This window comes from Thamnophis elegans, chromosome 5 (genome assembly GCF_009769535.1).
Source record: "Thamnophis elegans isolate rThaEle1 chromosome 5, rThaEle1.pri, whole genome shotgun sequence".
NCBI lineage: Eukaryota > Metazoa > Chordata > Lepidosauria > Squamata > Colubridae > Thamnophis > Thamnophis elegans.
The window spans coordinates 56,871,305-56,885,903 of record NC_045545.1 but is presented as its reverse complement, the minus strand read 5'-3'; the positions used below and the strand labels follow the sequence as shown (position 1 = coordinate 56,885,903).

At 34.0% G+C, this 14,599-nt stretch overlaps 1 protein-coding gene across 3 annotated transcripts in view; it reads left to right on the top strand.

Moving 5' to 3' along the window:
* The window catches only part of PLXNA2 (plexin A2), a 443,424-nt gene that overhangs the window by 169,622 nt on the left and 259,203 nt on the right, over positions 1-14,599 (top strand). For all 3 annotated transcript variants that reach the window (XM_032217579.1, XM_032217580.1, XM_032217581.1), the window contains one exon: positions 5,779-5,913. In XM_032217579.1, the coding sequence (XP_032073470.1) occupies positions 5,779-5,913 (135 nt within the window). The remainder of the gene's footprint in view (positions 1-5,778; positions 5,914-14,599) is intronic.

Here is a 14,599-nt window from a genome sequence, read left to right as displayed (position 1 = left end):
CGGTTGGTCGCTGAACCCGGAAGTAAGTAACTTCCGGGAACGGCGAAGCCCCCCCCCCCCGCGCCCGCTCCTTACCCATTTTTTTCGAATTTCGCGCTTTCCACGCATGCGCAGAATGCCTGCGCGATCCTCCAGGAGCAGCTGGAGCATCGCGCAGACGCTAGTATGCATGCGCGCGCTGCGCGCGTGCGTGAGGACGCCGCCGGCCTCGTTCCAACCGATCCGGTTGGAACGGGGCGAGAAACCCACCCCTGGATTAAATAAAGGACAATAAAGGAACTTTATTGTCATCTCAGTGAGATGGGTAGCGTAGAAGTCTAATAAATAATAATAATATAATATAACATAATAATAATAACATAACATAAATATTTAGTGGGCTAATCTTATCAAGAACTGGTAGGACTGGGAGTGCAAGATCCTAATAAAAGAAACCATCTTTTCTATTTATATTTGTGAATGTGTAGCAAATAGCTGTTTGCGTAGAATAAATTCTACTTTTTAAGCTATGAAGCTTGGTGTACAAGCAGGCACTTATTCAGCTTTTTTTTTCTTCCTGACATCAACACTTTGTCATGAGATCCTGTCTGACTGAAGAATTCATAATGTAAAAAGGTTGGTAATTTAATCATGGAAAGTTCCCACAAAGAGTTTTTAACACCCTTTAATGAGAGCCTACAGAGAAGAAGTAGAAGGAGTTGCATGCCAATTGTAGCTTAGTTATAATGACAGTTGTGGCAGTGGGTAAAATGCTGAATAGAAGAATCAGTATAACAGGCAAGTAGAAGCTTCTGTATTGCATTAGCATATTGAATAGATCAGATACTATCACCAGGGGTGCTACTCTGCAACATAGACTCGACACAATGTGGTGTTCTGCTAATCTTTTAAAATAATGTTGAGTTTATGCCTGCGGTCTGCACTGTAGGGTATTAGCTAGACAAATCTCCTTTGAAGCATTGAAATTTCTGGAATGCGTTTTACTGATCATGTGCAAATGTTGTTCTGGCCTTAAATGCTTTGAGCTGCGATTGATATTTGGATTTGCAGATTATGTTGTTAGGCTCCTTTCAAACTGTATTTGCAAACATACATGAGGACTGATTCAGGAAACAAGTGTTTTCCATCCCAGGAGAGTCTTTACAGCTGAATTCGAGTATAGCCTCCTTTCTTTATAGCATAAACAATTATGTGGGTTTCCATTGGCAGAACTCATGCCTTTTCTCATAAATCTTGTCCAGAATTCTGGCAGATCACTGAATAGGTGGGTTTAGCTTAACCAATAAATGGTTATGGGTTTGCTTTATTTAGGACTACAATTTTTTTAAGTAAATACATTAAACTGTTGTAACAATACCCATATAATTTAAAACATTGTTTATCCTTGCACAGTAATTATCTTACTATTAGGATAAAGTATACTGCCGTTTTTGTTCATTTTGTCTGATTCCAGTCAGGACTATTCCTATTTTTGCATATTTACCCTTTACCTCATGTCAAGATCAAGAGGAAATATTAAGTATGCTGCTGGTTTGCAGTCACCACACTCTTCATTTGGGATGCTTGCAGACAATGATGTTTAATTTCCCTTAAATAAGAAAAATAGGCAGTACATGTTTCTTTCTTTCTTTCTTTCTTTCTTTCTTTCTTTCTTTCTTTCTTTCTTTCTCTTTCTTTCTTTATTTCCATTCATCCAACCATCTATTTATCTATCATCCATCCATCCATCCATCCATCTCTAATTAAAATAGATCTAGAAAAGCAGTTTTCATGCTTTTAAATTCTTAGTTATAATATAAGCTGAACTGACAATATTTGACTACTTATAAATGCATTTAGAGAAAACTGTCAACTTTCTGTATTGTTTTTCAACCAATTTTTTTTATTTTATTTCTAAATAAAATAAAAATAAATCCACAAAAATAACTGCATGCATTTTGGTAGCACATTTCTTAAAATAAATGTATTTGCATATTTTTTTCTTAACGTGCAGGCTTTTTGAAAATGTTTCTCCTTAAGCAATTTCTTTCTAAACCTCGCTCCTAACTAAGAACTTTGTGTATCAAAAGGGTTTCCAAGGATATAAAATGGAAGAGGACATATTCATCAATTGTAATAATAAGTGACTGAAACACAACATGAGTTTTTTATTACATAGGTTACATTTACACATTATTTCTTCCAAGTATATATATGATATTCTTTGAAAATATTATTTATTATTCCGTACACATTATTTATGCAAGTACATAAAGATGATTTATTCACTTTTCTTTTCCAATATTTATGCATTATTTATTGAAACTTACAAAAAGATTATTTATGCATTATTCATAATATAAAAGCTGTACCAGTGTTTTATAAACTAAATCACTTGAACCAAGTTCAAATCTTTGCCTGGTCATTACACTCTATTTCTTTGTTTGCCATTCTTCACATTTACTTGTGAATTTACTTATACATATCTTGAATTCCTCCGGCAACAAACAAATGCATGCATATATACATACATACACACACACCTTAATCAATGTAGATATTCTTTTACAAGAATATATTTTCTTTGTGGAAAGCAACTATAACGTCAAGTAGTTTATATGTGCTTGATGTGAAAGTATCTGAAGTGAAATTACATAAAAAGGGAGTCTACACATGGAAGTACCTGCCAGAGAACCTCATTCAAACTAGTCACTATGAAGCAGCTTTCCATTGAAATGCATCTAAAACTTCTTTTTGAAATAATGTGCAGAGAGATCTAGATAATGGAATGGAATTTTAAAATGGCCTCTTCTCAGAGAAGATTAGCTGACATTGTTGATGTAATACTATAAATAGTCTCTAGCTTTGGATGGAGGATCCAGCATTATAGTTGACTTAGAACATTTTTTTTTTCAGTTGAAGAGAGTATTTCCTATTTTATGGGGAACTTTAGCTGATCTGTTTCTGAAAAAAAAAAGGCAATACTGGAACTTCAAATTAATCATGTCTTCTAATCAAGGAATGCCACTATGCCAGGCCTAGCAACACATTGCCTGCTAGCCTATGAGGATTAATTAAATTACAATCAGGCATTTTAATGGAAGGACATTGGAGTCTGTTGTCTTGGCAACAGTTTTAAACAGCTGGTTTAATGATAGGTGGAGAAAGGGACTGCTGAAAGACTTAGGTTTAGGGACAGAGTTGTCTGCTTTGCCACAAATAGTAAAGTGGAATAGTAATATGGGCCGTTTCAAATGATTTTAAAGTTGCTTTGTCTGTCAAGCATATAAAACCGTTTCTCTCTGCTTGGAGGTAAGCAGCATTTTTAATAGAATAGTACATGTATTATTTCTATTCACTTAAGAAAGGAAATTTGTTCTGATTTTTCTTCTTGTACACTTATCTTCTATGCTTTAGTATTTGCTTTTGACAATGAATAGAGTTTAAAATATGTAATTCCTTTTCTGGAGAGTCAGCCTATATTAAAATTTCTTTTAATATATGAGTTTAACACAACTATCAGAAACCAATTAACTGAGCAGCAAAATGGAATTATGAGTAACATCTAGGCATGAGACTGAATTTTGCAGATTCTTTGTGATGAACAGCTCTTCATTAACAATGGTTTCATTTCTGCTCCCATCTTAAGCATGGTAGTGCATATGATTTGACATTTTCCTGCATAACAAAGTTCTGCCCAGCAAGTGAGATACTTCCTGTCAATGAGAACCACTAAGATATCAGATGGCTTCATGGGACTTGGACTCCCCAATCTGGTTACAATAGCAATAGCAATTAGGCTTATTTACTGCTTCACAGTGCTTTACAGCCCTCTCTAAGCAATTTACAGAGTCAGCATATTGCACCCAAAAATTTGGGCCCACATTTTACCAACCTTGGAAGGATAGAAGGCTAAGTCAACCTTGAGTCGGTCAGGATTGAACTCCTGGCAGTGGGCAGAATTGACCTGCATACTGCATTCTAACCAGTGCACTACCATGGCTCAATATTGGTGTTCATGTTTGCTGCTATGTATGCATCTCTTTGTAAAAACAAAGCAACCAACCTAATACTCATATATGTTGTAATTCGTCTTAGACAAAATGCAATGAAAAGTGTTTCTCCATTCCTCTTCTCCAAGGCCATCAATTATTAACATTTGAATAGAGAACCAGAAGATGCTCAAACAGTAGGATGGCTTACAACTAGAAAGGTTCTTGTGATTGAGATTTGCATGACTAAACCTAATATATCATAAATATGAACAGACAAAGAAACTTTCATGAGAAAGTATCCAAATGGTCTTTTCAGTAGTTTGTCTGCTGAAATCTGAGTTTTCTTTCCTTTCTTTTCTTCAAAGACCAAATTTTAGGAGTGAAGTAGATATGTGGATATAAATGCAATAACATTAAAACAAAAATTATAGATACTAAATCAATTATTTTGACTTTGTGATCTAAGGCAGAAAATTTAAATGACAATATTATTGATGATTGAAAAGGTCATAACAATCAGAACTATTCTGAATGAAAAAATACCAAGTAATTTGACCAAAGGCTCATTCCCAAAGGGAGCATCAAATTTAAACCTCTGCTTTTTTTCTCTACCTAAAAGCAAACCAAAAAAAAAAAGAAGCAAGCACTAAACTTATGTTTCACTTATGTTGGGGGGACTTTTGTTCAGTATTTCATTTTCAAATACTGTCATCTTTTATTTTTATTATGACTGGAGGTCTCCAAAGCTGGAGGTGATCCAAGCCTCTATAGATTGCTTATAGAGTCTGATAATAAACTAAACCCTTCACTGGTCACATATCCTATTTTACAGAAAATGCTTTATTTTTGAAAAATGCATAAAGTGTAACTATTAACACCTGCCACTTGTGTAAATCTGACAGTCCTCTTTTTCATCATGATTTTTTCCTTTTTTAAGTGATTATAAGTGACCATCCTAGGCATCCATCTGGCATCCTAGTGAGAGCCAAGTTTTTTGTTTTGTTAAAATAATGCAATACAAATTCCTGCTAGCTTGTAATTATTTAAGGTTCTAGCTATTATCCTTAAACTTCAATTATATTGCCAATTTGGGTAAGAGAACTGCAGTGATATATATTCATATTGTATATAACTGGTTCAGATTTTATATAACTACACACACATATGTGCATACAGACAAATGCAGAGGCATACTGAAATAAGAAATTATTGGATTGTTTTCATGGAAAACACTGCCTGAAATTTTTGAAGGTGACAAATAAATACACTGAAGAATTCACAGTTGCTAAGATGTGCATTCAAGTTGTGCACTGTAACTCTTTCTCTGTCCAGTTTTTATATATTCAGCAGAAGATCAGAAAATGAGCTATCTTTGCAATCTGACCCCTAATTTATTAGAACTTGGACTGCATAGGAAATGGCACTTGAGTCCTGCTGCCTTTCATACTGAATGCTTAAGGATAGGATCAAAGAGTAGGAAGTTGAGGGCATCTTTGTCACTCCAGTTTGTTGTTCATGCATTCAACAGAACTCATACAGATGTTGTTTTATTAGATGGATATTTATTTAATTTCTATGCTTCCCTTCAGGAGGTTCTATCCTAGGTCATTTATTTTACTGTAAAATAACAAATTTTCAAAAAGTGATTCCATAGAGACTTTTGCTTAGATTCAGTTCTGACAGACAGTGTATGTAACTATGTTTGACTTCTGTTTCTAGTCTATAGTGATATCAGCCTACAGTTCCCTTTCCCTTAAATTCAGTAACAATGACTAATCTGTAGTATGTCTGACTTTTTTCCTAGATCCGAGCAGATGGGCCTCCTCATGGTGGCATTCAATATGAAATGGTACCAATATTCAAGGATGGGAGTCATATCCTCCGTGACATGGCTTTTTCCACAGATCATAATTACCTCTATGTCATGTCAGAAAGACAGGTAATTCTTACTTTTCCACACCTAAGTGCATGTATGTTTCACAGCAGTGGTTAAACACTGTGTTTTTTACAGTGTCCTTAGCATTTATGTCAAATGTGGGGATTTTCTACAGAAGGTTTATTCTATAAATAAATTGGTTTTGTGTGTGTGTGCTGAAGGCAGGTGTTAATACACCAGGAGAAGAGAAACTTTCCTTCTCACTGGCACAAGGGGTGTTGAAATCCAAGTTAAACAGAGGCACTATGAATAAAATACAGTTTGAGGATTTGGGCTGCATTTTGTTAGCAAAATTGTTGGGTTTCATTTTGTTAGCAAAATTGTTGGGTTTCATTTTGTTAGCAAAATTGTTGGGTTTCATTTTGTTAGCAAAATTGTTGGGTTTCATTTTGTTAGCAAAATTGTTGGGTTTCATTTTGTTAGCAAAATTGTTGATTGGAAGTCTTATCCATTCATTTCTCTCCATATGCTTGGCAATAGGTTACATTTACACAGAATTGTTTTGTTGTATTGTTATTCTGGATCTAATGTGAGACAATTGTTTATGGTGATCAAATTTTGCTTTATATGATATACTTGGATATTAAAAATTTCAAAGTAGCTTTTTAAAAATAAAAATTGCTTTAGATACATTAGTTAATTTTATTTACAATTATAAATAAGGCTCTTGTGATCTCCTTGTTATTGTTTAAGAATCCATTGGACTCAAACTCTTTTTGCATTCAGTTTAACCAAGATGTATTCAAGTTCTTGTTTTTAAGACTTAAGCATTTATGCATGTCAAATTAGAGTTGTTTTTAGACTCCCTAATGGTGTGAAAGGTTAGAGATAGAGACTTGCTTTGCTATGTCAGCTTTTTGATTCTTTGGTATTTACTATCTTCAGAGCACTTGCTCTAAAATGTGTTTATCATCTTGATAAAATGTCCCCCTGAAAAAAGGAACCAGGTCCCACCTAGCAATACCAAAATGACTGTAATGAAAGTTATATCCTTTGCAGTCCACTCGTTTCTCTTGCCTGCAGAGCTGATTCCATGTAAATAATCCAGAACACTGACTCTAACAGATTGACTATATTCAACTCCTGTCAGAAATGAGAAAATGCACAAGGTTCCAGCCATGAAATCATACTCTTGGGTTCACTGATTCTGTTAAGCATTTTAGTGGCTATCACTCATGACTTGATAATATTGAATAATTTCTTTAGCACTGTCTGTAGGGCAAGTCATGAAGATATCCAAATTGTACTATATATTTCTGTGTTGAATTTAACAGGTTAAGTGTGAATTTTCAGAAGCCAAAAAAAAAGAACCACATTTCCAAATGTAAGTCAGCACAAAGCGACAGAGAGGGAGAGAGGTTTGAAAATGTTAAACATAAAGGAGATCATACAATATCCCTTCTTTATATGAAAAAAATCCCACAAACAATAAAATTGATAGAGAATAATGCAATGCAATAACAATTGAGTTGGCAACCCATTTTTCCTGTTTTCTTAGTTTGTTTGATAAAAAAATTGTATAAGTCTGTCAGGTGTTATTCATTCATGACAGAGTGGCTCATTTTTCTAGTGAAAGAATAGAACCACTTCCCTTTGTAGTTATAAAATAGACAAAGATTGTGATGCTTGCTTTACAGAACTAGAGGAGACCACTACTTTACTTGACTAGATTTGTTAACCTCCCAGCCTATTTTAATGTTTAGATTGACATAATTACACTAGGATAATATTTTATTGTCTGAAATGGGTCTCCACTTTTTATCTCTTGGCTATTATGCTACGTTCCCTAGAATAAATCTGCTGCTTTAGTCTGTTTCTGCATACATCTACAAAAGTAAGATCATGCAGGCTCATTTTCTTAAATCTGTTCCACAATTTAACAATTCCGTCCCAGTCTACTCACATAAAAATAATTCTCAGAATTTTTAGTAATGCTCCAAAATGTTTCTGTCTGATATTCCTCTAAGTCTAAAAAAAAATGAGTTCACTAGAAATCCTGCAAAGTATGACTAGTTTAAAGCAAGTTTAATTAATATCTTTTCTATAACTTTACAAAGGTGAAGATAAGATTTTACTCAACTAATGGCAAAAACACTCAAAATAAACATTTTTATGGATTTGAATTGTGATAGTATATTTTATGTTGAAATCAACAATTGATAGGCCTGTTTTGTCATTATTTATCTATAGTGAGCACAAGATAAAAATTGCCTTTGAAAATGAGATGATACCTTATACTATATGTGATTTAATTCATTCATACAGTACATGATACTATATTGTGCATTTTTCTTGAATATGTATGCATATTTTATCACAAAGAGTTATATAACATTTGGAAGCTACATAAAGTGTGAAATCTTTATTTTCAATCTTTATGTAAACATGAAACTTTATTTGCAAAAAGAATATTGATAAAACTGAAAAAACAGCAGCAAAAAACATGACATATAATCTTTTTACAGGCCTAAGGTATTAGCTGCCAATGTTTTTCTTAGTAGCCAATTACATCAAGCCTTGACACAAAGTGTGAAGAAAGGATTAATATCATGTATACCACAAAATAGAACAATAGTACCACATTAAGCAAATGAAGAGTATTGTTTGTTGATGATTTAACTTATTTCTCCTTAATCCTGGGAAAACACAATTTATGTATTATGAATTGCAAACATTTAGGGCAGAAATGTCAAACTGGCAGCCCATGGGCAGATGCATCACATGCAGGCCACATCCACCCCAGCTCCATGAATGGGAAAAATGTCACAAAAATTAATGTGACACTGCAAGTTTGACACCCGTGATTTAGAGCAAGTGGTAAAATAGCATAGAGACTGCCATCAAGAAGATCTGAACTCCAGTGTTGTCATTTCATTTAGGATGGATTCAGTGAAGCCACAGGACAGATTAATTTTTGTCAGGAGAAAAGCTGCACTAAGTGCATGGATGCCAAGCCACAGAGACTTCAAATGTTAAAACCAGCACTTGAATTAGGCTGAGAAGCCCTTTGATAACCAGTGTAGAGACCTCAGCATAAATGTCATCCCTCTGAACATTGTCATCAGTTAGATTGGCATAATTACAATCAACTGCATTTTCAAGCAAGCTCAATAATAGGAGGAAGTGAAAAAGATAAGTATATTCCAATCTTAAGAGCAGCAATTTTAATATTTTGATAGGAATTTGAAATTTCAGTAGGAGAAGAAGAACAAAGGGAAATGAAATGCAATGATGCAAATATATTATGTTAAAATTGTATTTCAAAGCAACCTGATCTGAATAATAGAAAGCCTCTGCTGCTTTGAAATGGCCATATTGAATATGTTTTATTTGTAATGTATATCGACATTGCATGGGATATATATTTGATAACATTTGGGCTATCTAGTAACCACAACGTGTATCCTTTTTTTTCATTATTGTTACTTAGCTTAGTTTACTGCTTAGAGTTTTGTTTGTTGATTTAAGTCAAATGGTTTACAAAATATGAAACCATAAAAACATTAAGATACCCTTATGACAGCTAAAGTTTGTAATAAAAGAAAGCAAAGAAATGGAAGCATATGATGTTCACAAAAATGAAGAATATTTTTGTCTGTTTTGTATTTCTTTCTGACTTTGAGCCATTTTTCAGTATAGGATATTATATAACACAAAATCACATTAAAAGTGGGGGGGGGGGAGTTAATTGACCCAAGTCAGACTTGACTGATAATTTCATGGACAAAACCATGTTATTTTCTTGGCAACAATAAAGAAGCTTCCCATTGCTTTGTTCTGGGAGAATTTTGGACTTCCCCATCTACTCTACAAACTTGCTGCTCATTACTGCTCTCCCATTTTAGTACTAAAAAGGACTCACCCCACTTAGGATTTGAACCCAAAGGTGGTATGGTGCTTTTGATAATTAATCTGGAAAACATTGCATTTAAAAATCTTCTGTTGAACTATAATTCATCACAGTTTTGCAATTCTGTAAATATTGATCTTTTTATATTTCCTATCTGTTCTTGTTCAGACAAAGAAATGTCTATTCAGAATAAAACATAAATATTCCCATTTTTAAAAGAACAATAGAACTTCAGAGCTCCACTGTAAGGTATAACATTCTTGATGTAAAGAGATTTGATAATGAGGCATCATGTATAAGTTCTAATTATTGGTGGTTAGATATTACATTTCTGTGAAACTAATTTTATGCATGATTTTCAGACTTTGACTTGAAACGTATTCAAATGGTTGGAAGAAATTCCATGATGACAACTAAAAGTTCCAAATTTGCAAAATTGTAATGTCATATAAAAGTCAAAAACTTCAAAACAAAAGAAATATAAAGATTTTTAACACTTTAACACATGATAACATTCACACAAATCCAAATGAAGTTAACACAGAGTGAGATAACACTCTGCTCAAGGTGACAAACAATCACAACTTTAAAATCTTAAACTTCAGCTTTTATACTGATTAAAACAATTACTGTCTCATAATTGTTTGCAATTATGAAACCTTAATAGATATTTTAAAATCTTGAGCAAGCACTTTAAGGAATTACAAATACTTATGTGTCAAATTGCAGAGGCAAATTATATTGTTGGTCTGAGTTTTCTCCTTTTCTCACACTGATCAAGACAATCTTAAAATAGCCCCACTGTTTAAGTTTTGTCTGCCTTGTAGTCTGTGAATGAACTTGCTTTGGTCACAGTGTTTGGTGAGTGCCATTTTAAGGTTGTTTATATTCAGAGAATTCACATGTGATATCCAATAGCAGATTTTGTGGTGGGACAGTTCCACTGAGAAATAAATTCTTAGGTATTTCTGGGTTGCATGCCCAGCTGCATTTTGGAAAATAATAAGGTCAAATCCAACTGCACTGGAATCCATTTTGAACCAAACTTCTGTATTGGGTGATGAACAAAAAATCAACACTTCCTCCATGTCTTCCTTTTCATTTCTTGCAATGACTCTTCTATAGTTAATTATAATTACCTGATCCAGTGATAACTTCTCAGAATCATGTGAGGAAAGCTTCTCCCTTTCATAAAACTTGGTAATTCATGTGAAATTGTTCATTCCAATAGTTTTCCTTGAACTATTCACACAATCTGTCTTTTTTAACTGCAGTTTAAAGGGAAAACATTTGCCTATCATCTTTTTTCATTTAAGTAAAGTTCAAGAGTCTCTTCCATGCAGAGTTTACCTGCCCCCTCCCAGGCCTGGGGATAAGCAGTTCTATCATTTATATAGGCAGAACCCTAACCTTTTCTTTCTTTTGACTGTTTTGCCCTTCTGGGTGCCACGTGAGGAGAATCTTTACAGCATGGCATTAATCTTTCACCACCTCCTGCAGAGTAAGGCATGACTGTAGCTCTGCTCATCATATTCTGCATAAAAGTCTTTAAACTACATCAGACCTGAGTAAAAATGTCACATAGCTATGGCAAATAAGTTTCAGGTGCACTATTGTCCATTTTCCTCTTTCTTTTGAGGATTATTTCTATGGAGTAACTCTAGGAAATCACCTAGTATTTTTTAAAGCAATCACTGAAAAGAAACTGAGAATAGCAAGTTTCCATTACCTCAATGTGCTCCGAGGGGAAAGCAAAACAAAAAGTTAATCATGGAATCTGAATACATGCTTAAATATGTTGATATTAAAGGGTTTTGCATGGAAAGGAAGGTAAGAAAAGCTATACATTCAAAGGAAAAATATTGTTTTGGTGAGCAGTCAGTGAGCTCTGGTTAGGAGTGTATTAAATTATTTCATGATTTATTTAAGCCACAACTGAGACCCAATATAATTTGTGCTGACATTTGTTACCTTGAGTCTCTGAAGACTGTGGAGGTTCTGCTCCACAGATAAATAAATGTGAAGTTTTGTGGCTGGACTCTAGGGAACAGTTAGGGATGCTGCTGGTGGTGGTGTATTGTTTTACTTTCTGTCCAGCAGAATCCCTTCATTACTGGACTGACAGCGGAACCTCCAAGATGTTCGTAGGTTTCAATCCGCTATCTGGAGGACCCATAGGAGTTTTTGGTCTCCATAGCAACCATGAACCTGTCCCAAATTATTACTCTTTGATTGCCTTCTAGCTCACTAGTACCACCATCCCCTGAAGAGAAATTAATCTATTTGATTGAGCTTATCTCAAGCAAGTGATGGATCCCATGGGATTCCAGACAGAACTTTGGATTTTTTGGTGCAGCTGATGCCTGGAGGACCACTGTAGGAAGGTTCTATTAAACAAAAGCCCCATATTAGTTATTGCATCATAGAGATAATAGCAGCAAAACATCAATATTTTCCCACACTTTCTGAGGTTCTGAATATGATTCAAAGAGTTGACCGTTACCTAGAAAGCCCAATTATTTGAGGGATCACTTATCTGTCACAGTTTCTGGTACCATCCCACAGAGGGGGCGTATTCGAGATCCCTTTAATTAAATAGAATTACCTTTCAAGTACACCCAGGAAGCATGCTTTCTTTGTTAGGTGTCCTGAGGTTAGTACCTGAGATCTTCTACAATTCCCACCTTGATGGTATTTTGGGATGTCTTAGAAAATTGGTTATTCACTCAGGCCTTGGGATATGGTGGATGGGACACCATGTTTTATATTTTGACATATGGTCTTGGTTGCCATCTTGTAATTATTTCGTAATTCATTTTATCTAAGTTATTGTATTTGATTTCCTTTTTGTTATTTTTATAAGTCATCCAGATACAATTGAGGTTGAAACATAATCAAACTCAAATATATATAATACTTTAAATAATAAATAATAAAACAGGAAATTTAAACAACAATAGTAAAATAGGAAATTTAAACAAGAACCCACCACAGATTGCTTCTGCCTCTGTTATCAGTCTGGTATCTCTCCAGATTTAGCAAACTGTGTAAAACGTATACAGCATTTGGACTGCATTTGCTAGTCCTAATTTCCAGAAGAAATTGGATAAGAGAATATCTATATAGCTATTTAAGCAGGTGTATTACAGAGATAAATATTTAAATACAATATTTACATTTCAAAGACAATATGTTCAAATCAAGGCTTGGGCCAGATCTTATTGTTCCATCATTTGAGAAGGACTTTGACGGAATGCCTAACACTATCAGTTAGAAAATCCCACAGAACTTTCAGGAACTGTCAGGCAAGCCAATGCTATAGAGAAGGAACTGATATTCTGCTCATGGTTTTCAATTACCATTTATTGAACATACCATTTCCAATATTTATTTTTCCAATAAAATAGTTTTTATAAGGTAAAAAGCAAAAACCAAATCCAGATTATGATTTTAAAGCACCAACCAAGTTCTCTGAAGACATTGTGGAAGTTAAATCTTCCAGAACTAACATCCACCAACATCATTTTAAGATCACTTCAAACAGGAACAACTTCCATGGGACAGATTTCCTGTCCACATGAGAAAGATTGAATCTTATGGATGATGACAACACAAATTTTCATACCTAGCAATTTACATGTAGCATTAAAAGAGACTGATGGACAAAGAATTTAGAATAGAAAAAAATGCAACAATAGAAAGTGAACTAGACATATTCATCCATAGCAAAAGTTTTACTTATAGTACTTATTATGTACTAAATGACATAGATTTAGACTGCCACTGATCCAGATTATATTTGCTCAGCAGAAGGAAATTTGATTAATTTAATGTAACTTGCTTCAAAAAGTATATGTTTAAAGCTCAGCAGAATGAACCTAGTATACAAATGTTAAATTGCTGCTTTCTCTTTAACTCTTCAACTACTATTTAATCACTAGGCTGTACAGAAAGCTCAGATCAAGGTGCAACATTCTTGACTGTGTCTTCTTAAGAATTATTAATTTCTGTGGGAGAAAAATAATAACAACAACATGAGTAGCAGCAAGTGTCCAAAATTTATACTGTATTTGTTTAGACAGACCAACAAAAAAAATGTAATTGGATCTGGATGTTGCAAGACAGTTGCTGTTGGGAAGAGAGCTAAAAATAATTCCTCACGATGCATGCCTCCCTGAAATTTTAATTTGGTTGCAATAATTATGTTTACCCTTTTCAAATGAAATCTACTTAAAGAAATTCATTGGGAAGTTTAAAATTTTGAATCAATAAAATACTGCATATATTTTTATCTTTATTCTGCTCTGAAAAATCACCAACATTCTTTTCTCTATTAAAAGTACCTTTAATTGCACACCATCAGAGATCATTAAATCATTCTGGATATAATACAGAGCTAAGCAAATCTAAATCTGTGAAACAACATGAACAGTTTTTAAACATCAATTTTTACATATTAAGACCAGATCTTAAAAAAAAAAAAAAAAAGATAATGTGGTTGTTTTTAGACTTAGTCTTAGTTTTAGCCCCTTTTATAATAAATTCTGCCCTCAGAAAGTCTTCCTAATATTCATGATTTGCTCTCTTGATTTGAAGGGGTTTGCTTCAGATATGATAAATTTGGCTCCAAATTTTTAGAGGATGCGATTTCAGCAAATGCAAGAAATATGATTTTACTTACCTATGGAGTTGTCTCCACCTCTTTATTGGCCTGTTCCATTCAGTCAGGCGGGAAAGGTATGCTGCCAATCCCAGCATTAAATACTTTTGACTGGTAGGGTCCAGAAAGAAAACCTTTTCTTCAGTTACCTCCACTTTTTGGAACAATCTCCCCCCAGA